This window comes from Geotrypetes seraphini, chromosome 16 (assembly GCF_902459505.1).
Source record: "Geotrypetes seraphini chromosome 16, aGeoSer1.1, whole genome shotgun sequence".
NCBI lineage: Eukaryota > Metazoa > Chordata > Amphibia > Gymnophiona > Dermophiidae > Geotrypetes > Geotrypetes seraphini.
The window spans coordinates 4,561,444-4,587,171 of record NC_047099.1 but is presented as its reverse complement, the minus strand read 5'-3'; the positions used below and the strand labels follow the sequence as shown (position 1 = coordinate 4,587,171).

General features: G+C 42.0%; 2 protein-coding genes across 3 annotated transcripts; both read right to left on the bottom strand.

The window, feature by feature from the left end:
* On the bottom strand, positions 1-7,860 carry LOC117349550 (magnesium-dependent phosphatase 1-like). Of its 2 annotated transcripts, XM_033923107.1 has the most exons (6): positions 7,586-7,845; positions 7,447-7,507; positions 4,823-4,933; positions 4,569-4,676; positions 864-949; positions 1-626 (listed from the first exon to the last, which is right to left on the bottom strand). In XM_033923107.1, exons 1-6 carry the CDS (start codon positions 7,620-7,622, stop codon positions 550-552), a joined length of 480 nt encoding a protein of 159 aa, XP_033778998.1. In that variant the 5' UTR covers positions 7,623-7,845; the 3' UTR covers positions 1-549. The 2 variants fall into 2 exon arrangements, with proteins under 2 accessions (XP_033778998.1, XP_033778999.1); XM_033923108.1 differs by lacking the exon at positions 864-949 and having other exon boundaries at positions 7,586-7,860.
* A 4,685-nt stretch (positions 7,861-12,545) lies between these two features.
* NEDD8 (NEDD8 ubiquitin like modifier) lies at positions 12,546-25,627 on the bottom strand. Its single transcript, XM_033923109.1, has 4 exons — positions 25,479-25,627; positions 23,054-23,101; positions 14,421-14,503; positions 12,546-12,863 (listed from the first exon to the last, which is right to left on the bottom strand). The coding sequence occupies exons 1-4, from the start codon at positions 25,494-25,496 to the stop codon at positions 12,773-12,775; spliced, it is 240 nt and encodes a 79-aa protein (XP_033779000.1). The 5' UTR covers positions 25,497-25,627; the 3' UTR covers positions 12,546-12,772.
* Between the last annotated feature and the right edge of the window lie 101 nt (positions 25,628-25,728).

Genomic DNA, 25,728 nt, shown 5'->3' with positions numbered 1-25,728 from the left:
TACAGTGAGCTACAGAATATTTTTATTAATTGTAAATTGCACACATTTTCTTAAATAGGAAAGCTGTATTAAGGAAAGAGAATGGGACTTGTATACTGCTTTTTTGTGGTCACACATTCAAAGTGGTTTACATATATACAGGTACATATATTGTACCTAGGGCAATGGAGGACTAAGTGACTTGCCCAGGGTCACAAGGGGCAGTGCTGGGATTTGATCCCACAACCTCAGGGTGCTGAGGCAGCAGCTCTACCACTAGGCTTTTCCTCACCTCAAGTTACTCAGTTCCAGGCTAGAGATTTTGGGATAGCCCCTTCCTAATGCATCTTGGGACTTGCGGTACTGAATTCAAAGGGCAAGCTCATGCACTACAAGTCTCAAACTCCTCTGAGATGTAAGTTCAAAACCAGGAGTGCCTAAAATCTCCAGCCTGAAACTAGGCGTCTTGGCATCTCGGCATCTCTTAAGCTGCTTTCCAGAAACTGGATTTGGGAAGCTTGGCTGTCAAGTCTCTTGAGGATGGAGTATTCAGCTGTCCCTTTAAGTATGTTATTGAGGAAACTTCTCCAGCGCCTCCTTCAGGATTTTCAGACTCATCCCATTCTGGACAAGAACACAGGTCACGCCTAGAAGAGACAAGAAGTGAGTGAGGGAGGAAGCTGGTGAGAGGAGAACAGGGTGTGAAAAGAGATGGAAAAAGAGGATTTGGGTGGGAGGGCAGTGAGAAGAAGAAAAGGAGTGAGGCAGAGAGGCCCTGGCTGTAGCTACTGAGAGTTGGTCTCTCATTCTCAGCATCAGCTGTAAGGTCCCTTCCTAAAGGCATCAACTCTCCAGCCTGGCTGCTCTAGTGTTTTCTCTGGTACCTAATGGACGGACGTCTGTGATGTTCTGCCTTTCATCATCGAAAAACATCATATTTTGATAGGGGATCCCATTCCTCTGCTGAATCCTGCAAAGCCAACACATGAACCAGAGGCAGAAATTGAGCAGGATCAGAGCAAGGGTGTCAAACTCTTAGCCATCAGCCCCTTCCCCTCTCCCCACCAAGATTGTGATAATAAACTCAACATTTATGATCATCTCAAATCCACCCACCTCATACACACACACCAACAGTGGCCAATCCAAATCACAAAGAGTGCTACCAAAGGTTCATTGATTACATTTTGTCCTCCAAGCACCATATATTCCCTCGGAGGCCAATCTTTTTTTTTTGCCCAATGTTCATGTTTGGCTCTACTATCCCAAAAGCATTATCTAAGAAACTAGAGCTGATGAGGTCTATCCAATGCGATTTTCTGAATCAGCGCCCCAAGTAACCCCAGGAAAGGGTCAAAACACCCAAGGCACCAAGAATTTTTTTTTTGTTGGCCTGTGTAATGGATACAGAGATGAGGACATCTCATTTCCTCAAATGTCAGGGGGACAGAACATGTTTATTGTTCCAATAATTCAGTTAACAGATGCTCTGTCCTGGCTTTTCTGCTGCAGTTTATTGATTTAAGGGGAAGATGATAAACCTACACATAAAAAGCAAGAGGAAGCAAGGGACAATGAGACACAGAGAGAGCAAGAGAGAAATGCACTAAGATTCACTAAAAGGAAGACAGGAGATGGCAGAAAGAGGAAACAGTTAAAGTAAGACTGTGGAATGAGAGGAAGGGGAATGGGGGGACTTGGGCGAGGGAAAAATAAAAGCTGAATAGTAAGAGCAAATGAAATCTGCATGGACAGAGAGGCGGAAAATGCATTTTGCAGAGGTAATACTTGGCAATTCGATCGTTTAAATCAGGTGTAATGTAACTCCTCTACATTACACCTGATTTAAACGATCGAATTGCCAAGTATTACCTCTGCAAAATGCATTATCTTCTGTTATATGTAATAACTTCTGTGATAAGTATTATCTTCTGTGAACTTGAAGTATCATAACTCTTTTACTGTTACTGTAATATACTCCTATCCTGAAATGTAATTCCACTGGAACTGCCCAGATATCTTCTATAATGTAATCCGCCTAGAACCGCAAGGCACAGGCGGAATAGAAATCCCTAATGTAATGTAAGAAAGCTGAAAGGAAAAGATAATTTGTCAGAGCTGGATGTAGTGGAGGGCGTGAAGAACTCCAGAATGAAGCTCTCTTTGGCACGATGCCAGTACTTTGGTGAGCCACAGCAATCAATTTGAGATAATACTCCATATACCCTGTCTTAGGAGGTTTAGTATCATGGCAAAAATAACCCATTTGGAGACACTGCCCCGAGAGAAGACAGAGACAGGGAGAAAATGGAAGAGAACCCTTAGAGAAACCCTCCCCAAATCCTCCTTGTGTGCAGAATACCTGTAGAGCAGACTCAAATCACGCTGGCAGAACACAGAGACATGCGGACACAACCCAAACTGGAAAACCCAAGAAGTCAGACTCTGTATCCGCGCTTTCTTATTTAACAAGGCTTTCTAAAGTCCCTGGTTGGTAGATTTTCAGCATTTAGGCACTTGTTACATCTTGTCTATTACAGTTTGTTTTTTTACCTACTTAGAACAAAGGACATTTTGGGCTGTAGATTTTGCAAATAAATAAAAAATTAAAAACAAGCAAAAACTAAAACAGAAACACATTTTCACCTGTATTGAGAAAATCCTGGAAGAGAATACAAAGTGAGACTCTAAGCACTGGTAATGGCTCAAACCAATAATATTGGCGTAAGAGGCACAGACCTCAGAGATCTTTCAAAGCCATAATGATGGAATCAGCAGGTCAGGTCCGACCCCGAATGCTTAAATATATCAATTCAATTAATACTTGAAATACAAATTCAGTAGCATTCAACTATACTTTAAGTTATGTATGAAAACCCAAAAAGATAGTGCTTCAATTTTTTTTAATTGCACTTATCTTTGGAAAACGTCACGTTCACAGATCAGCACAAGGTCTCTGAGGTCTGTGCCCTGTACGCCAATATTATTGGGTTGAGCCATTACCAGTGCTTTGATTCTCACTTGCTGTGTTTACACTAGAGAGTTGCATGGGGACAGAAATCCCACCCATCCCCGTCAGGATCCTCTCTGTCTCCACCAATCCCTGCAAGGAATTACCTCCATCCCCGCCCGTCCCCATAAAAAGCAGCAATTACTTCTGACAGGATCATCAATTCCACAGTTTCTTTTGCTGTTTTCCTTGTGGAATCTCTTTGGTGGAACCTTTTTTTTTTTGTTTTCTGTTCAGGTAATTAACTTATAAACCCCCTCTTTTACTAAGGCTGACGTGTCCATTATATTATATGAACGAACCCTGCTTCCAAAGCCTTCCATCCCCGTGGGAGTCCCGTTGGCTAGAGGGGGGTCCCCGTGGGAGTCCCGTGGGCCAGAGGGGGGTCCCCATGGGAGTCCCATGGGTTAAGGGGGCTTCCCGCAGGACCCCCGTTCCGATGCAGACCTCTAGTTTACACTGGTTGTTGAATTTTGTTATGTTACTGCAAAGAGAATAAAAAGTACATTCCCCAAAGCTGAGAGAGAAAAATAAACAAAAAATGAGAAGGAAAAACAAATCTAATTTTAAGGGAAAGAGGAGACACGGCCACACATTCTCTCTCTCTCCCTCTTGTTTTTTCTGTATACAATATGCATCATTTTGGTAGTGTTTATTATACACATTAGGACCCTTTAACTAAACACAGGAAAAATGACTTACTACACCGACCTTACCGCTGTGCTAACTGCTTAGTAAGTGCTCTTGCGCTAATTTTGAAATGGCTGTGCGCTATCGCTAATATTAGCTTATGGCCAGAAATGCAATAAAACAGAAAAATGCCTATTTTATGGCTGCACAAGAAACGGGCTTAGTTCTAGGGTTACCAGATATCCGGACGGCTTTTCAAAACCTAGCACTTTGGGGTTTAAAAATCTTCCTCTAAATCGCGTCAGACAGGAAGGGGGGAGGCGGGGCTAGGTGGGCCAGTGGGCAGGTCTAGGGGGGTCCTGATTTTACTAAAGTAAAATCTGGTAACCCTACTTAGCTCACAGGAAAGGGCTGTGTTAGAACGCACTAAACCCATTTTAGTAAAAGAGCCCCATTGTGAGGCCAAGAAAGAGGTAACAGAAAAAAAAACTGACAGCTCCTGATCCATCAGTGTCCTTCTCAGCTTGCACGGAGGAGTGTGTGGTGCGGTGGTTGAAGCTACAGCCTCAGCACCCTGGGGTTGTGGGTTCAAATCCCGCGCTGCTCCTTGTGACCCTGGGCAAGTCACTTAATCCTCCATAGTCCCAGGTACGTTAGATAGGTTGTGAGCCCACCGGGACAGATAGGGAAAATGCTTGAGTACCTGATTGTAAAACCGCTTATAAAACCTTGATAGGCGGTATATAAAATCCTAATAAAAACTTAAAAAAAAAAAAAAAACACCATTCCCTTGGATTTTTGCCTAGGACGAGTCCCCTTGAGCGCTGGGACTTTCACTGATGCTTTCCCTCTGCAGTGATATCTCAGGATGGCTTAGGAGGTTAAGGCCAGGGTCAGGTTCTGGCTCTGGCTTCATACATTCATCTAAGACTTAAGCTCGGCAGCTCACCTCTGGAAGTGGTTAACCTTACACCCAGGATAGATCTCTTTCTGTGAAAAGTAGTGATCCAGACTGAAGAGCTGTAGCAGCTGGTTAGCTCCTTTCACCTCACCTGTCCTGCAAGAAGAAAGCAACGCTGAGATTGGGAGCAGAACTTGCTGCCCCTCACCCCCCCACCACCGGAATCAGCTTGGACAGGTTTTTGGGAGGCTACACATAGGAGAATTCAGGATCACAGTGAAGGTGGGAGGAATAGATGTTACCTGGAGGCGGCAGCCATGAGAATCCCTTGCTTATGTAACTCTTCCAGGACCTGAGGAACATCGTTATAGAGTCTGATCGAGCGCCCTGTCTGATCTACAATCCTTCCATCACTGCAAAAGAGAGGGACGGAGAGAGAGCATATATCAGAGAAATAAAAGGGAAAGTCCTCATTCTCTGTTTGGGATCTGACAGGTCTTTTCCAATAACCAAGACTGGCCACTGTTGGAAACAAGATGCTGGTCTTAGTGGAGCTTTGACCGAGCTGATACAGAACGTCATATTCTCTTGTGCACACAGGTGTCGAGAAGCCAGCTTTCAGAGGTCCTGGTTTGACCTACCTACTAATCCTTTGCACCTTTTAAAACCATCAGAGGACTTGGCAGTTCATTCTGCGAAGAAGTATGGGGTCCTGGACATTGCCACCATAGGGTCTCAGCCCAAAAATGTTTGGTAAGCACCATTCTAGGTTAACTCTTCAGCCTTGCATCTTTCATGCCTCTAGAATCTCTATGAGATGTTCTTAACTCAACATCATGAATAGCCTATCACCCATCTCAAAACAATCTTGTAAACAAGTATAGATGTCATACTTTTAACTTTGTACAAGGAGAGACTGGAAGATCTGAATATGTATACTCTGGAGGAGAGGAGGGACAGGGCAGATATGATACAGATGTTTAAATACTTGAAAGGTATTAATAGCGTACTAAATCTTTTCCCAAGAAGGGAATTATGGTAAAACTAGAGGGCATAAATTGAGGTTACGGGCAGTAGACAAGAGTAATGTTAGGAAATTATTTTTTCACAGAGAGGGTGGTAGATGCCTGGAATGCCCTCCCAAAGGAAGTGGTGGAGAGCAAATCGGTGCTGAAATCGAAAAAAAAGCGTGGGACGAGCACAGAATCTCTACCCAGAAAGCGATGGATATAAATTGCATGATCGGTGCACCGTATATGACTATACGGTCAGGATGGGATGGGGAGGGCTTTGACGGGAATTACAATAATTTGGGCTGGTTCAGAAAAGCTGGAGTGAGCTTGGACAGCCACTCCAGTAGTTAGGATCTAATGACAGTGCCAGGCAGACTTCTATGGCTGAAATATTGAATACAAAAAAATAAGGCTGTTGGGTCTTTATCAGCCATCATTTATTATGTTACTATGTTTTGTATGTAGGTACCTAAAGAGAGAATTTTCCAAAAGCCATTTGCCTGGGAAAATGACTATTTATGCAGATAAATGGAATATAGATAGACTGTGAGCCCACTGGGACAGACAGGGAATTATGCTTGAGTACTTGAATAAATTCATGTAAACCATTCTGAGCTCTCCCTGTATAGAAAATTGAATAAATAAATAGTGTGAAGGGTTTCAGCCTCTGCTAACCAGAGTTGGTATTGTGACATCATAATGCCATCATAATTCCAATTACAAAGACCAGGAGACACTCGATAAAGTTACAGGGAAATACTTTTAAAACCAATAGGAGGAAACATTTTTTCAGTCAGACTAGTTAAGCTCTGGAGCGCGTTGCCAGGCAGGGGTTGCGGTAAGAGCGGATAGCGTAGCTGGTTTTAAGAAAGGTTTGGACAAGTTCCTGGAGGAAAAGTCCATAGTCTGTTATTGAGAAAGACATGGGGGAAGCCATTGCTTGCCCTGGATCGGTAGCATGGAATATTGCTGCACCTTGGGTTTGGCCAGGTACTAGGGACCTGGATTGGCCACCGTGAGAGCGGGCTTCTGGGCTTGATGGACCATTGGTCTGACCCAGTGAGGTTATTCTTATGTACTGAGACACAGTATTGTAGGTTAGGCATTTTTCTCCGTAAGCTCTGTTGGGGGGGGGGGGGGAGGAAAGCATGAAATACTTTTCAAACTCTCTAAATGCATGTGTTTGTTGGATGTCTTCGCATGTGAGCTGGTATATGTGTAAGTATGCTTTCTAGTGTCTGTGATTAGGAAAGAGTGCAACTTCTTAATAATGATGTTAGAGGCCCTCCCTCTTTCTATACAGACTGAGATTCCTCCAGATCTGGTCCTATCTTATCCCGCCAGTTTTGCTGACTTGAGATTTTTAGCTCTATTAATCTGGGGGGGTCGCTCTCTTGAGTGCACATCAGCCTCTTGCTGTTCCTTTGGATTTCTGCACCCTGAGTGCACAATTCAATCTATTCCTGCATTTTTTTTTTTTTTTGAAGTTACTGACATACTTGTATATATATGTAAGACAGAGTATTCATCACAACTGCATATGCCTTTCAGCGCTATATAAGTGATAAGTAGTAACTATGATCAATTCAAATCAGAACATATTTTGTGATAATACCTGAGAACACAATGCATATTAACACCATCCTTACTACTCATCTCCTTCAATCCCTTCCCATCCTATAGAAATGAATTATCCAGTCTGTTTTTGCACATTAAACCACTCTACTGGGTATTGTTTGCTGACATGAACCAGGTACATCACCACTGTGACGTTCCAGTCGCTAGATGGTGTCGGAAAAAAATGCTAAAGAAACGGAGAAGGAGAAAAGACCATGTAGGAAGAGCCAGAAGTAGATACAAAAGGATCCCCCTCCTTGCCCTCCTCCTCCCCCTCCCCACCCACTCTCACTCACCTGGTCTTTAGGAAGGGTGGGTCCACATGGGTGTCCACCCAGAATGGCCAAAGGGTATAATCTGGAAAGAGAAAAGAGAGAGGGGAGGTTGAGCATCCAGCCTGGTGCAGGTGGAGGGGTTTGTGTTTCTTTTACTCACCCAAGTCAAAGACCACCAGCTCTAGCTTCCTTGACATTTAACTATGAAAAGAAAGAAATGCAGAAAAAGCTGACTTTCCTGCTCGAGAACAGAGCGTGCGTTTTGCCTGCAAACACTGCCTGACTAAGACAGTGAAGGAAGAAGACTGCCTTCCTCTGGTTCTTCTACCACCCTCTCAATTCCTCCGCCTTCCCAAGGGGAGGGTAGGAGAGCATCAGAGGGATTTCCGGATTTGTGAACATGACTCACTCGTCTCTAAGCCTAACTCTTCCGCTGCCAAGTCCAGAAAACAACCTCTTTGAGCCTGTTAGGCTTGCCTCACCATCCTGGCTCTAGCATGAACGCTGGAGTGTAACATACACGTCACATCCTTTCTGCAAATATTTCAGGCTCCTAAGGCCCTCTCTCTAATATTCAAGACCTTTAGAAGAAAAAGGCCAGACTACTTAATAAGTTAGCCCTCTACACACCTTGGAGGCTTGCTTGATTTAGTTTTCCGTCCCATTTTCCCCAAAGAGCTCAGAATGAGTTACAGGTTAAACATACATAATATAAAAAACTTCAAATTGTTCTTCAGATATGTTAAAGGGAAGCAACCATTGAGGGAGGAAGTAGGACCGTTGAATGATGGAGATAGAAAAGGAGTGATAAAGGAGGGAAAGGAGGTGGCCGACAGGTTAAACAAGTTCTTCTCGTCAGTCTTCACAAGCGAGGACACATCCAGTGTACCAGAACCAGACAGGATCTTCCATGGAGACCAAGAAGAAAAACTGTCAACAATAGAGGTAAGCCACGAGGATGTCCTCCAGCAGATAGAAAGATTAAAAAGCAACAAATCACCAGGCCCTGACGGAATACACCCTAGGGTACTAAAAGAACTAAAAAACGAGATAGCGGGAATACTCCAACAAATTTGCAACCTATCCTAGAAAACTGGATAGATCCCGGAGGACTGGAAGACAGCAAATATTACACCTATCTTTAAAAAGGGATCGAGAGGAGACCCAGGAAACTACAGGCCGGTAAGTTTGACATCGGTTCCGGGCAAGATGGTAGAAGCACTGATAAAGGATAGCATCGGTGAGCACATCGAAAAAAATGGGCTGATGAAAGCGAGCCAACATGGCTTCTGCAAGGGAAGATCGTGCCAAACAAACTTACTGCACTTCTTTGAGGGGGTAAACAACCAGTTGGACCAAGGCGAACCCGTAGACATCATTTACCTCGACTTCCAAAAGGCCTTTGACAAGGTACCCCATGAGCGGCTACTTAGGAAGCTGTGGAATCACGGGGTGGAAGGGGACATACACAGATGGGTCAAACACTGGTTGGCAGGCAGAAGGCAGAGGGTTGGAGTGAAAGGTCACTACTTGGGCTGGATGAGGGTCACGAGCGGAGTTCCGCAGGGGTCAGTACTCGGACCACTGCTTTTCAATGTATTTATTAATGACCTGGAAACGGGGATGAAATGTGAAGTTATAAAATTTGCGGATGACACCAAACTCTGTAGCAGGGTTACAACTGCCGAAGAGTGTGAGAAACTACAAAGGGACCTAAACAAACTGGAGGAGTGAGCGAATAAATGGCAGATGAACTTCAATGTAGGGAAATGCAAGGTCATGCATATAGGGAAAAAGAACCGGATGTTCAGCTACCAAATGGGGGGATTAGTATTAGAGGGAAGTAGCCTTGAAAGGGACTTGGGCATACTGGTGGACACAACAATGAATTCAACGGCACAATGCGCAGCAGCCTCAAAGAAGGCAAACAGAATGTTGGGTATTATCAAGAAGGGTATTACAACCAGAACGAAAGAAGTCATCCTGCCGTTGTATCGGGCAATGGTGCGCCCGCACCTGGAGTACTGTGTCCAGTATTGGTTACCGTATCTTAAGAAGGATATGGCAATACTTGAGAGGGTTCAGAGGAGAGCGACACGAATGATTAAAGGCATGGAAAACCTTTCATACACTGAAAGATTGGAGAGACTGGGGCTCTTCTCCCTGGAAAAGCGGAGACTTAGAGGGGACTAAAGCGGACTTAAGTCTCCGCTTTTCCAGGGAGAAGAGCCCCAGTCTCTCCAATCTTTCAGTGTATGAAAGGTTTTCCATGCCTTTAATCATGGGATGGGACATGATATAGAAACCTACAAGATCATGAAGGGCATAGAGAGAGTAGAGAGGGACAGATTCTTCAAACTTTCAGAACATAAAAGAACAAGAGGGCATTCGGAAAAGCTGAAAGGGGACAGATTCAAAATGAATGCTAGGAAGTTTTTCTTTACCCAGTGTGTTGTGGACATCTGGAATGCGCTTCCAGAGGGCGTTATAGGGCAGAGTACGGTGCAGGGGTTCAAGAAAGGATTGGACAATTTCCTACTGGAAAAAGGGATAGAGGGCTACTGCACAGGTCTTAGACCTGTTGGGCCACCGCGTGGGTGGACCTCTGGTCTGACCCAGTGGAGGCATTTATGTTATATAGTTAACAGGTTATGATTTACCATTACAGTACAAGTTTTTATCCTAACTTGACAATTCTCTCCAGAATACTCAGATCTTCTTCACACCATCTCAGGACCTGGGTCGCAACCTCCACATGCTGTTGCTTGTGCAGATCAGTAAGCTGTTTGGGAACCCATCGTGCGCAGACTGCCCTGTACCCCAAGTCAGCATGCATTATGGCAAATGCAGATCCATATCCATAGCCGATATCCAAATCTGCAGCCAATTGAGACACTGTTATCCATCGGTTACACCTGTTCTTCCTGCTTTAAACCTTTTTACCCACTCAACACCATGAATCAACAAAAGGTTTGTATGTCCACACTAAGTCAGTATCTGACAGTGAATTTTCACTCCCTCTGCCCAAAGAAAGCACACTACTGAACGTTATTCTTCGATGGTGCAATCTTGCAATGGAGTGTCCGTGTTTCCATCATGGCGGACACACAACTAAAGGCCGAGTGCGTGGACGAACTATCCAACAGCCAATGTACAAGTACGTAGCTTAACAATTGCCTTTAATTTCTGATTCACCCTCAAATTAGGCTTTATTTATCTTTTTGAAAAATTCACCCAAAGCAGTGACCAAGGCAACAGAATTGCAGCTTTTTGAGGTGGAAGATGGCATGACTCAGGCCTGGTAGCTGGTGGTAAAGGACTTAATAATTAACTCATTTTCGATTATTATTTTTTTCTAGGTGGAGAGAATAAAGGAGCACATGGAGGAGAAAGAAGGGCTCCCACCCCAGCAACAGATTCTGTTCGTCTGCGATTCTGTTGCCTATGTTAAAATAAAAGTACCCTATGTGCAGGCTAGGACCCAAATAATGTCTCAAGTCTATTTGGGAAGCTCTGCTGCAACACCAATTGTACATAATATATTCAACCGTACCTACAATACTCCAATTTCTATTTATGTCCTATCTTTTATTTATTCAATTTTCTATACCATTCTTCCAAGGGAGCTCAGAACGGTTTTACATGAATTTATTCAGTTACTCAGTCTGTTGTGGTGGGCTCACAATCTATCTAATGTACCTGGGGAAATGGGGGGATTAAGTACACTTCTCCCTCGTTATTCACGAGGGATAGGGGCAGAGCCGGGCCACGAATGGCGAAAAACCACTAATATCCAGCTCTGACCCACCCCCGCCTCCCTTCCGCCTTCCCCTGGCATCCCGGCCTTACCTTGTGGTCTAGCTGGTTTTTGGGGCAGGAGCGATATTCCTACCCTCCTGCCCCAGGCAGATAGCCATTAGGAAATGGCTGTGGGGAGTTCCCGTAGTCTCTAATGGCTATCTGCACTGGGCAGGAGCATAGGAAGATCGCTCCTGCCCTGAAAACCAGCTGGACCCACCAGGTAAGGCCGGGCTGCTGGGGGGAAGACAAAAATATGGAGGTTTTTTTTTCCTCCTCCCCCCAAAAAAAATTGCGATTATGTGAAATCGCGAGTAGGGAAACCGCGAATGGAAAAGGGGAAGTGTAACTTGCCCAGGGTCACAAGGAGCAATGTGGGTTTGAACCCACAACCTCAGGGTGCTGAGGCTGTAGCTTTAAGCACTGACTACCTCAAACGACTATTTCCTCTGACTCTACTGTTATACACTACATGAATCCTCTATGGTGCTGTTTCAGCATAAGCAATCCTGACACTGCACCATATTATTGTTATAATGTAACATTTAGTTCCCAGTATAGTTCACTGTTTCTGCATAAACATTCAACGGAATCGTGAGGACAAGATGTCAAGTGATCAGCCAGGGGTGTATGACTTTGAGCCATTGTAGCATATCTATCAATAAAGTGAATTTCTGAACCATACACCCCTGGCTTTGTCCTCACGACTCCTTCGTTGTGTGTTCTCGTCGTCGAAGCCTGTTCTTGGCTTCCGATTCATTGTCTGCATTTGGAGTGGCCTAGTGGTTAGGGCTGCAACCTCAGCATCTCAAGGTCACAGGTTCAAGCCCAGCGCTGCTCTTTGTGACCCTGGGCAAGTCACTTAACACTCCATTGCCCCAGGCACATCAGTTAAATTGTGAGCCCACCAGGACAGATAAGGAAAAACACTTAAGTACTTGCATGTAAACCGCTTAAGCTATAAGCAGTGTACAAATCCTAAAAATAAATAACCCCCCTTTGTAAAGAAAGGAAATAAGGAAGGGTTATCAGAAAGTGCTGATCCTCCAAACAAGTTATCCCTGAACACGAGTATTAACCTGTAGGTACCTGAGGTGGTTTTTTCACCATTGAAGATTATGGCTTTGTAATTCATACAGGCATGGAACTGTACTTTAAGGCTGGAAGGTCCAATGTCTCTTCCTTATAGGGAGATTCTCAACATAGAAATAGAACATAGAAATCTGTCTGCTTAGCAGAGTTTCTTTTTAGTACCATTACACATTCCAGTTATTCTTTACTGTAAGCAAAGTCGGTGCATAAAAATGAGCAAGACACAAGTCTGCAGGGAAATAGCTTTATTTGCAAATGAGAACATACAATACCCATGACACTACAAACATACAAAGAAAAAAAACTTCCACACAGGTTCATTCCACATAGGGAATCAAAGCAGTCTTCCCTTGCCCTACTGGGAAAAGAACAAAGCCCCCTCCCTTCTCCATGTTCCCCCAAACAGAACTGAGCAGCAGGGTGTGGTGAAATGTGCAAGGACTCATAGGTCTCCTGGTCACTGTCGAAGGCCTCCCCTCAATGCCAGCACCAGATGCAGCACAGAACCTCCCATGATCTTGTAATCCACTGCTGTCTTCTCATCGTTCCTGCAGGGAAGGAACAGAAACAACGAGAGGACACATCAGATGCAAAAAGTAGTTCCCCCCACCCCACCACAAGCATATACACAAAAACCAAACAAACCCGAACTTCCCATAGCAATTATCCTCCGTGCCTCCTCCCTCTTCTCTTTATTTTATTTAAAAATTTCTTACTCGCTATAATTCTGAGAAAGTTACAAGTAAACTCTCGTAATTTGAACAAAAACACCACTAGACAACCATCTCGGTGAACAGAAAATAAAATACACTAAATGTCATAAGGTGCAAGAACCAGCCTCAATGCAGCAGGCCCAACGACGGGCATCTATATAATAACTTCCCCTCAACCATCCCACTACATGAAAAATCTCTCTCAAACCAGCTTCCTAAAATTTAGTAAGGATGATACATTCTTTATATCGAGAGGCAATGCGTTCCATGATAGAACGCCTTGTAGTGTCAACATCGAGCGACAGTCGCGACAGTTTCACCATTGATAACATATTGTAATGATTAGCCACCTTTTTACACTAAAAGTATAATTATAATAATGGGAAAGGGGGGATATATAGTTATATTATTGGTTTAATTAATATTTTTGAACACATGTACAATATGCTTGCTTTACAATATTTGTGGAAAGGGAGGGTGGGGGAGGGGATTAATTTATGTATTTAAGATGATAGTAGAAAAGAATTTCAAGCGATGTGCATGATTTAATTGATGTAATATTATACACTTGATGTAAGATGAAAAAATGAATAAAAAATTGGAAAAAAAAAAATATGATGAAACTTCCAAACAGTTTTTCCTCAGAGCACAGTGTTCATGTTGGCTGATATAATTTCAGAAGATTACTTAACATTACCGGTTTCTCTTTGAAGCCCCCACAATCAGTCTCGCTGCAGCATTTTGCACCAACTGTAGTGCTCGAATGGCCTACTTCGGTAAACCAAAATAAAGAACACTGCAATAATCAAACGCACTTCCTTATCAAACTTTTAGGAAGTCAATCTTTGACAAATTTCTCTGACCCCATTTCAACCTTGATGTACTTCCAGATAAATTTGACTAACCTTAACATGCTAATGTAATTTTGAATGTTTTTCTGTAATTCACTGTCTATAATATATAGTCTCTTCCTCTGTAAATCGCTTTGAAATGCTTTTGGTATTGCGCTATATAAAAAATCAAGTTATTATTGCACTGATGACTGTTCGAAAGTTCTCTATTGGCAAGAAATCTCTTAATTTACAAAGCAAACAAAATTTGCGGTTTAAAAGACAAGGAGTCCAAGATCATGCCCAAATATTGACATTGGTTAGACACCAGTATCATTAAGTACTAACTCAGAGGGAAACGATGCACGGTTCTTTTCACGACCTAAAGCTAGAATTTCCGTTTTCTCCATATTCAGTTTCAGATGATTTACATCCATCCATTTCTTGATCGCTCTTAAGCAATCCTCAACCCTTTCTTTCATCATTTATCACATCCCTGCTGCCTTCCTCCTATTATCCTTTGCACCCCGTTCACCATTTCCCTTCCACCACTGGTGCCTACATCTGTTTTCCACTGTAGATGAGCCTCTGTTGCTGGGGCGGGATCCCTTCTTTTTCCTCCACACGCTCCTTTATTCTTTCCACCTAATAACAACAACAAAAAAAATCATAGGTGAATTCAGTGTCAAGACCTTTACCATCAACTACCGGGCCTGAGCGACGCCATCTCCCACCTCAAAACCTGTGCCAGGGCTGTTCACTCAGTAAGTAATGCCCTCCTTCTTGCACAATCATATCTCCAAACCAAGTACCTTGACATACCTTCCACTCAACCTACTCCCACTCATGGGTACAATACAAAGGTGTTTGATTGAGAAGCACTGACCTATCTCGAGTACACATCCAACCAGGTATGTGACTGTGGAGTCAGAAGCAATTTTGGGTGGAATCCGAGTCAGAAAAAATATACCAACTCAAGCTTCAAAATGGAAAAAACACATCATTTTATACTTATACAATATAATGTTATTTTTTTGTTTGGGTTCTTTGTTCAAACTTCAAATACATTATATTCTGTGCTATATTAGGATTTTTTATGTACAAAATTGGAACTACCATTTAAACTCAAATATAAACTGGGATTTTTGTGCCCAAATGGGGGTCCTGGTTTATATTTGGCCCACCCACCAACCTCCAAAACTTATTGTAGGCCTCCGCTGGGCCACCAGGCTCTGCACCCTGTGTCCCCCTCCCTGCCCTGTCTATCGTACCTCCTCTGCCGCTGGAATTCTTGGCGATCCGGATGTGTAGTGGGCAGGAGTGAGATTTCCGCGCTCCTGCCCCCTAATCTGGTTGGTCGCTGCCTGCCGGGAGTTACAGCTTCCAACCGTTGAGCCGTACTGAGCAAGAGCGTGCTTTGGCGCTGCTGGCCGGAGCTAAGCAGCTTCCAGAATAGTTCCCACAAATTCAGTGGTTGGAAGCCAGAACTCGCAGCAGGCAGCGACCGACCCGGATTAGCAGCGGGCAGGAGCACGGAAAGCTCACTCCTGCCTGTTACACCTCTGGACCACCAGGGATTCCATGGCAGAGAGGAGGTACAATAGACAGGGCAGGGAGTGGGGACAGGGTGGAGAGCCTGGGAGGGAGGGCAGGGGGTTGTGTGCAGTGCCTGGTAGGGAGGGAGCTGGGTGCAGAGCCCGACAGAGGAGGGAGGAGATGCTGGGTGCAGAGCCTGACAAAGGGAGGGAAGGGGGCTATGTACAGTGCCTGGCAGGGAGGAGGCTGGATGAAGATTTTGGCAGGGCACTTGGATATTAAGCTGCCTGACATATTCGAATCAACCAGTTTTCCTCCTTTTTGGGGGATAAATGGGGATCTTGACTTATATTCAAGTATATACAGTACACTTCTCCCTCTGTATTTGCTGTGATATGGGATTAACAGACCCACGAATACAGAAAAACCACAAATAACTTTCATATATGTTATTTGCGGTTTTCTATTAAATACCATCGTGAATATGGTGGGAGACCTGGCCTGTTCCTGAAGGAGAGCAAAAAACGGTGAAGAAAGTGCTGGGAATCAACGATTTTCTCTGTGCACGCTGGGAATCAGCGCTTGGAAAAACATTTCAAAATTTTCTCTGCACTCATGGATGGCATAATTTGGTGGGAGGAGCCAGCATGCTAAAAACCGCAAATAATCAAAATCGCAAGTGCAGAAACCGCGAATAAGGAGGGAGAAGTGTATATGTTGCTGCAATTAATCAAATCTCTTAGATTTACTATGCATAGGAGGAGTTGGAATCACAGTAGAAAATAGAGGAGTTGAAAGTTTGGTGTGCCGACTGCACAGCCCTGTTTGCAGCTATTCTAATTATGCATGACAAATTTGCATTAGTTTTGTTTTTGCTGTGCTGAAAAGTCATCAATGTTTTCATTCTGAAATTGGAGAATGCTGCTGTGAGGAAAGAGAAGAGCTGAAACTTGTCTGAGTAGGCAGAGGGAGCTACAGTTAGCCAAAAGGCTTACTTTGCTAGAGGAGAGTACCAGCCTATTGGATCTATCAAGAAATGTCATCAAAGAGTGTGCCTATCTCTGGAGAAGTCAGCATACAATGGAGACAGCTTATACAAATCTTCCCCATGTGTATTCATTGTGAAAATCCTGAAAACCCAACTGACTAGGCACTTTGTGTGTTTTCAAATGATTAGACCATCTCTCACAGTGGCTGTAAAGCAGTTAAAATATTTAACAGTACTGTAATAAGTCACATATTAAATACAAAAACACATTCTAAGTAATTAAGTCTCAAAAAACTGGGTGGGGGGGTCAAAAAAGCACCAATATAAAAGTGTAGGAATTATTAGGAAAAGGTATAGAAAATTAAACAAAGACTATTTTTTTTTTTATTATTAAATATTTTTTATTCTTTTTTTAAATTCTTACATCAAGTGAAATACATGTAATACATTCAATTATGAAAAAACACTTGAAATTATTATTAAATGTTCTTACAATGTGAATTAAATAAACCCTTTATCAGAATTTTATATCATATTAATATTACAATAGTTTTCCCTCCCTACCCCTTCTATATGTTCTATACATGTGTTATTATATCTGATCAATAGAATAATTTGTCAATGGTCCCCATATTTTATTAAATTTTTTAATATAACCTTGTTGTAATGCCAATACTTTTTCCATTTTATATATATGACAAATTGAATTCCACCAAAAAGTATAATTCAATTTAGTGTAATCCTTCCAGTTCTGAGTAATTTGCTGTATGGCGACCCCTGTTAAAATTAATAAAAGTTTATTATTGTTAGCTGAAATCAGACTTTGTGTTCTCATTGCTGTTCCAAATAATATTGTATCATATGATAGTCCAACATGATTTTCTAATAAATTATTAATTTGGGGCCAAATTAATTTCCAAAAGGAATTAATGCAGGGACAAAAGAATAGTAAATGGTCCAATGTCCCCACTTCTATCCTACAATGCCAGCATCTACTAGATCTACTACTATCTAATTTTTGTAATCTCGTAGGGGTCCATAAAACTCTATGTAATATAAACAACCATGTTTGACTCATAGATGCTGATCTTGTAGTATGTATTCTCCAGGACCAAAATTTTTGCCATTGAGATGGAGAAATTATCTGTCCTATCTCAATACTCCAAATATCCCTAAGTCCTGATCTCTTTTTTTTGTTTAAAAATTCGTTTATATTCTTATACCATTTTGCGGCTTGGTGTCCTTGAAAATCCGCCTGAAAACAAAGGATTAGTAAACTATATTGAGTGTTTAGATTCTTCCATTCAGGGAACCCTTCCTGAATGGCCTGCTTCAATTGCATCCATTTAAAATATTGTGTTTTATCTAATCCAAATTTTTGTTGCAATTGTGAAAAACTAAGCAGTGATCCATTTATTATTATATCTTTTAAAGTACGTATACCTGCTTTTATCCATTGTTTCCATACTATTTTAAATCCACCAATTTTGATCCTGCAGTTTACCCAAATAGATTGATTTAAAGATTTAGTCAATGGATCTTTTGATAAATTGCTTATAAATCTTAATGTTTTCCATGTATCTGTTAGAATTCTATGATCTTTATATCTCCTAGGTATTGTTATACTATTGAAATGTTCTGGATGTAAAGGGAACATGAGGCGCCATTTTAAATATAACCAGTCGGGTACATTTTCCATGAGATCTGGGAGGATCCAATACATTCCTTGTCTTAAAATATAGGCTTGATGGTACATAGAAATTTGGAAAATTTACCCCTCCTTCCTTAATTGTTTTTTGTAATGATGCTAAAGCGATTCTTGGTCTTTTCCCAAACCAAACAAATTTTGTTAGTATACTGTTTAACTTTTTATAAAATGACCCCTGAAAAAATATTGGAATCATACTCATTTGATAACAAACCACAGGTAAAATCATCATTTTAATTGTTTGGATTCTTCCCCACCAAGAAAGATGTAAAGGATTCCATTGCTCGCACATTTCTGTTATTTTCTTTAATAAAAGTTTTTCATTCTCTTTAACTGTTTCGTCAATTGTATTTTTTATAAGAATACCTAAATATTTTAGTCCTTCCTCTTTCCATTTAAATGAATATGAATCAAATAATCCTTTGGTGCAATGGATATTAATTGGAAGAACTTCAGATTTTTCCCAATTGATTTTATATCCAGAAAATTTTCCAAATTTTTCTATTAAATTAAGTAGATGTGGAATGGTGTCTTCTGGTTCTCTTAAATATAATAATATATCATCTGCATATGCAGATAATTTAAATTCCCAATTAGAAAATGTGATTCCCTTTATTCCCTTAGTTTGATTTATTGCAATTAATAAGGGTTCTAGAACGATATCAAAAAGTAAGGGAGATAAAGGACAACCTTGTCTAACTCCCCTTAGCAAGTTAAATTTATCAGATAAGTTATTATTTATATTTAATCTTGCTCCAGGGGAGCTATATAATGTTTGAATCATTTTAATAAAACCAGGTCCTATACCAAACCATTCTAGAGCTTGATACATAAACTTCCATTCTACTCTATCAAATGCTTTTTCTGCATCTAATGATATTAGAAAAGCTGGATCATTCAAATTTTTTGCTAAATTTAGAGAATGAAATGCTAATCTAGTGTTATGTGAAGAGTATCTTTTAGCAACAAATCCTGTTTGGTGTATATCAATAATAAAAGGAAGAGCTTTTGCTAATCTTATAGCTAGCACTTTAGCAATTAATTTAGCATCTACATTCATCAAAGATATAGGCCTATAATTTGTTATCAATGTCAGATCCCTGTTTGGTTTTGGTAAGACAATTATAACAGAATCAGCCATAGTTCCTGATATATTTTCATTGTTTATTTGATATTGATATAAATTTAATAGATAAGGTAATAAAATATTTTGAAATGTTTTATAATATTCAACAGTATATCCATCTCCACCTGGAGCGGATCCAACTCTAAGAGCTTTCAATGCTGATTCTATTTCTTTTAAAGATATATGTTCTTCTAAACTTCCTTTTATATGATCCGGAATATTTGGTCCAATAAATGCCTTTAAAAATTCTATACCATCTTGTTCTTTATTTTCATAAGTATCAGAAGTATATAAATCCTTATAAAAATCAAGAAACTGTTTTATAATATCTTCATTGCTAGTGTGTGTATTGCCCCGTTTATCCTTAATTGCAATAATCTTAGATTTTCTTTTTTTTTGCTTTAATAAAATTTGCTAATAATCTTCCATTTTTATTTGAATTTCCATAATACTGTACCTGCCGACAGAACATATCTTTCCTTACAATTTGAGAAGAAATCTCATTATATTTAACTTTTGTTTTTAATAATTTCTGCAATGTATCATGTTCCCATTTAGTGATTAATTTTTGTTCTAATAATTTAATTTCTTGTTCCAATTGTATAAATTGTTTTTTAAGTTGTTTTTTCCATATATGCAGAATATATGATATTTCCTCTCATTGTTGCTTTATAAGCGTCCCATAAAATTTCAATGTTTATGCAATCTGAATTATTGAATTGAAAGAATTCATGCATTTTTTCTTTAATATCTTCTATAAATTTTATGTCTGCAAGTAAAGCATTATCAAATCTCCATATTGGTTTAGAATAAACTGATATATCATTCTGCAGATCAATCCACACACACACACATAATGTCTCTATCGCTCCTTGGTGCAAACTTACCTCGAGTATTGTGGTCAATTCTGGTCAATGCATCTCAAAATAGAGCGATAAAAAATGATTAACGGGCAGGAATGACTTGTATGAGAGAAGGCTTATGAGGTTATGGCTCTTTAGCTTGGAGACGAGACAGTTGAAGAGGGATACGATAAGACGTCTATAAAATTCTAAGTGAAGTAGAATAGATATAAACATGAATTGTTTACTCTTTCAAAAAAGTACAAAGACTAGGGGACACTCCGTTAAGTTAGAAATATAAAAATATGACGGCAGATAAAGGCCGAATGGCCCATTAAGTCTGCCTATCCACAATATCCGTTATCTCCTCCTCTCCCTAAGAGATTCCATGTTAACTTGAATTCAGATACAGTCTTTATCTCCACGCATCTACCACCCTTTCTGTAAAGAAGTATTTTCTTACATTACTCCTGAGCCTATCACCTCTTAACTTCATCCTATGCCCTCTCCTTATGGAGTTTTCCTTCATTTGAAAAAAAAAAAAGACACCTCCTGTACAGAGATATTTATTAAACATCTTCTTCATATCCCCTCGCTCCCGTCTTTTCTCTAGAGCAGTGGTCTCAAACTCAAACTCTTTGCACATTTGCCACATTTTGGATTTGTAGGTACTTGGAGGGCCGCAGAAAAAATAGTTAATGTCTTATTAAAGAAATGACAATTTTGCATGAGGTGAAACTCTTTATAGTTTATAAATCTTCACCCCCCCCCCCCCGAAGGCCTGCATGTTTCCCCCTTCTTTGCAGCATCCTCCAGCTTCCCTCCAACATGGCCTCCTGGTCTTAGTTTCAGCTAATTACCGCTACCTGCAGAGAGGATCGCTGGTGTTGTAGCATTCCTTGCAGGCTGCCATTGACCTTCGCAGCACGTTCCCTTTGCCGCGGTCCCGCCCCTCCTCTGACGTCAGGGGCAGGATCGCGGTAGAGGGAACATGTTGCTAAGGATGACAGCAGCCTGCAAGGATCGCTACAGCATCGGCAATCCTCTCTGCAGGCAGCGATAATTATCTGAAGGTAAGAGCGGGAGGCCAGGGGGGGAAGCCGGAGGACACTGCAAAGAGCGAGCAGCACTAGTACAGACAGCACTAGTATAGACTGCGGGCCGCAAAATAGTACCTGGCGGGCCGCATGTGGCCCCCGGGCCGCGAGTTTGAGACCACTGTTCTAGAGTATACATATTAAGGTCTTCTAAGTCTGTCCCCATATGATTTATGAGAAAAGCCACAAATTAATTTTGTAGCAGACCTCTAGACTGACTCCATCCTATTTATATCTTTTTGAAGGTGTGGTTTCCAAAATTGCATACAGTATTCCAAATGGGGCCTCACCAGAAATATACAACGGCATCATCACCTCCGTTTTCCTACTAGCTATTATATCTTCCTGGCTTTGACGTCACCTTAAGTGATAATACTAAAAAAAATTATAGGAGAATTTTTTTTTTATGCATCATATAGTTAAAGCTCTGAAATTCATTGCCAGAAGATATGGCAAAAACAGTTAGTGTAGCTGGATTTAAAAGAAGGGCTGGATAAAGTCTGGAAATTCCAAATATATAGAGAAACCAGACTTCATGGCGAATCTCTCCTCCACCTCGCAGGGCTCCGGCATGGGCATCTTGGAAGACAGTGGCGCAGCGACCCCCGGTGCCCCGTCTGCACTCTACGCGTTCCCCATCCTCCTGGCCAAGGGAGTCAGGAACCGTCAGAGCCGCCTCGCGCTCACTGCCTCGCCTCGCTTCATCGTTTATGCTAGCAGGTCCCGCCTCGTGCTGCAGACTGAGCAGCGGTGTGAGCGCCACTACAGCTCTCCATTCATCGCAGCTACCGAGTGCCAAGGCCCTGCCCCTCGCAATGGCCCACCATTGGCTGGTCACACGGCCCATCGTCCTCGTTGGTCCTCTGATCCGTCTGGTCTCGCAAGCCTCCTGGTGCAGCTAAAGCGAAGGGCTGGGAATGGACATCACCGAAGCCAGCCAGGATGCACAGCCTACCTTTACATCTCCACAACAGAACCCCAAGCACGCATGCGCACTCCTACCTGCCGGAGACCTACAGCTCACGGAAAACGGGAGCACGCAGGTGGGAGTGTGCATGCGTGGCTTAGGGTTTTATTATATTAGATACACTGCTTATAGCCTAAGTGGTTTACATTCAGGTACTGAAGTATTTCTCCCTATCTGTCCTGGTGGGCTCACAATCTGACAAATATACTTGGGGCAATGGAGTGTTAAGTGACTTGGTCAGGGTCACAAGGAGCAGTGCTGGGTCTGAACCTGAGTTGCTGAGGCTACAGCCCTAACCATTAGGCCACGCCTCCACTTTGGTCTGACCCAGTGTGTCAATTCTTAAGTTTCTTTTCAACACGTTTTAGAGAGTTGATCAACCAAAATATTTTTAATTGTAATGTAATGTACCAAACAAGCGTGATTTTAAGAGCCAGATGAAAAGAATTAATACAGAAGACCAGTATATAGCATTACGGACCTTAAACCCTATAAAAAAATATATTTAAACTAAATTCTTCATTCAATCGGAAATCAATGGATTCTTTATCAGAACTAGTTAAATATGATCACAAAGCTTCACTTCCTTATCAATCCTAGCAGAAGCTTATTGACCTTGGTAGGTAGCCTACTTGAAAATTTCACACTCTGTGGGGAATACAAGCTATGTTTCTTTGAATAAGTGTGGATGTAGCTGCTGCACAAGTCTATCTAAAGGCTAAACCTGCCCTGCCCACTCTCCTTAGATCTCATCCACTAGCTCCGTACATTACTTACCTCTTCATTTGATAATGCTTTTTATCTTGTTGAGAAAGGAGATCTGAGTAGTTTACTCAAGAGAGAAAAGCAATATTATTATGAAAAAGTGGAATGGCTGGGGGAGGCAAAGAGAATCCTTTTATTTTGTTAAGATTTGTAAAGAATCTGTTACCTTATCTGTGGGTTCAATATCAATCTCAATCTCCTTGCCAGTCAGGGTCTGTAATAAATTTAAAAAAGAGAAATATATATAACTGAAGTAGGATCAAGACCTGTACCTTAACCACAAACATTATTAACCCCCCCTCCCCAAACAAACCCACTTTCAGCTAAAATTGGCAAGGTATTCTAGAAATACATTATTGACAGCATTTATACCTGATTTTGGGGGAAAAGCAGCAAACAATGAATACACCTACATCCTCCAGAATGCCTTTGTACAAAAGAACATAAGACTAGCCTTACTGGATCAGACTAAAGATCTATCAAGCCCAGTAACCCATTCTCACGGTGGCCAACCCAGGTCACTAGAACCAGGATTGGCCACCTAGTACTAGAAGACAGTAGTGAGTTGCCATGTAGAATGCAGAGAAATAATGATTTTAAATGTATTATTTCTACTAACCTATAATTTGTACTTTGAGGAAGATAAGCTCCAGCCAGCCACCCTACCCCTATGTACCAAAGGTGCTCATTATTCATCCTGGAAGCCTCTTGATTTGGCTAACAGGCTTTTACTTTTTCAGGACAAAAATAACAAGGCCTCTTTTCAGTTCAACTGCATTTTGAGTTTGTTTTAATAATTAACACCAAAAAGCTACCCCAATTAAAGCCTGCAGCAGAAACCAACCTACTAAAAAGTATGTGGATGCATGTGTTTTTAACCACGTAGTGCACAAAAGTTTTGGAGACTGGTGGTGTTCACAGGCTCCAGCAGTTCTGATAGCAGAGAAGCCATGTTACCCAGTTCCTGGCAAGAGATTTCAAGACACTCCTGGATTTCTGTCTACCCCATCCTAGTACCTGATGGGACTTACAGCACTAGAAAAAGTTCAAAGAAGAGTGACCAAGATTATAAAGGGGATGGAACTCTTCTCAAATGAGGAAAGACTAAAGAGGTTAGGGTTCTTCAGCTTGGAAAAGAGATGGCTAAAGGGAGATATGATTGAAATCTACAAAATCCTGAGTGGTGTAGAACAGGTTCAAGTGGATTGATTTTTTTTTTTTTTTTTTACTGCATCACGGTTTACAAAGACTAGGGGACACTCTAAGTTAGAGTAATACTTTTAAAACCAATAGGAGGAAATATTTTTTCACTCAGAGAATAGTTAAGCTCCGGAATGCATTTCAAGAGGATGCGGCAAGAGCAGTTAATACAACTGGTTTAAAAGAAAGGTTGGACAAGTTCCTGGAGGAAAAGTCCATAAACTGCTGTTGAGACAGACATGGGAGAAGCCACTGCTTGCCCTGAATCAGTGGAATGGAATGCTGCTATTTGGGGTTTTGCCAGGTACTTGTGAAGACGGGATACTGGGCTAGATGGACCATTGCTCTGACCCAGTAAGGCTATTCTTATGTTAAGTTCAAATCCAGGCATAACCAAGAAGTCAGCAATTCTGTGATAGTAAAAACAGGGTAAGAACAAAAACATTACGGAGAGGATGACGTTCAAGATGTAGGCTTTTATTTAAAAATACAATCCAATAATCCACATGAAGAAATAAGTATCTAGGACCCAGAGCATTGGGGACTATGAACATAAGAACTACTGGGTCAGACCAGTGGTCCATTGTGCCCAGCAACCCGCTCATGCGGCGGCCCTTAGATCAAAGACCAGTGCCCTGAGACTAGCCTTACCTGCGTACGTTCTGGTTAAGCAGGAACTTGTCTAACTCTGTCTTGAATCCCTGGAGGGTGTTTTCCCCCATGACAGACTCCGGAAGAGCGTTCCAGGTTTCTACCACTCTCTGGGTGAAGAAGAACTACGGAATCGATCCCCTTTCAACTTTAGAGAGTGCCCTCTCGTTCTCCCTACCTTGGAGAGGGTGAACAACCTGTCCTTATCTACTAAGTCTATTCCCTTCAGTATCTTGAAGAGGCCCAGTTTCTAGTTACTTTTCTCTGGACCCTTTCGAGTGTCCAACATGGTCTGCGTTTGGACAAAAACGTCTTCTTAGGGGTCGTCCCGATACATAACCTCATGGATCAGAGGCTAAAAACAATCATAGGCGAATCTCTGCGCAGATGAGGAAGACCGTTTGGTCGAAACACAGACCGTGTTGGGTCCATAGTCCCTAGATATTTATTTCTTCATGCAGATTATTGGATTGTATTTTTAAATAGAAGCCTTCGTCTTGAACATCATCCTCTCCGCAGTGTTTTGGTCCTCTTCAGACTTTTATTTCTGTGGAGGACTAAGGGTCAACCTTTTGTTTGCACCCCGGAGGCCGTGGGAACAGAACCACGAGCAGCTCCCCCGGAGGGAACCAGGGCTGGATCCACACTCAGAGCTCCGCCGTGCATCATGGGAAACTTAGCATCTCCCACGCCGTTCCCTGAGCGGGCAAAAAAAGACAACACCATTAGCAGAGCCTCACCTTCACCTTGATCAACATCTCGACAGCGGCAAGACTGCAGCAGCCGGCGGTTTTAATACGACTTCCGCTTCCGGAGTCACCTTAGGCCCCCCCCCACTGACTGCGCGCGCAAGCAGCCTCCGCCCACTAGCTCGCCGGGCACGGTAGTTTTTGCTTTCGCCCCCTATCAGAGAGATCGGAGGCGGGGCCTTCTCAGAACTGCACTTCCCAGAGTCCCGCGGAGCGCGGCTCGGAGGCCGCGCGCCGGAAG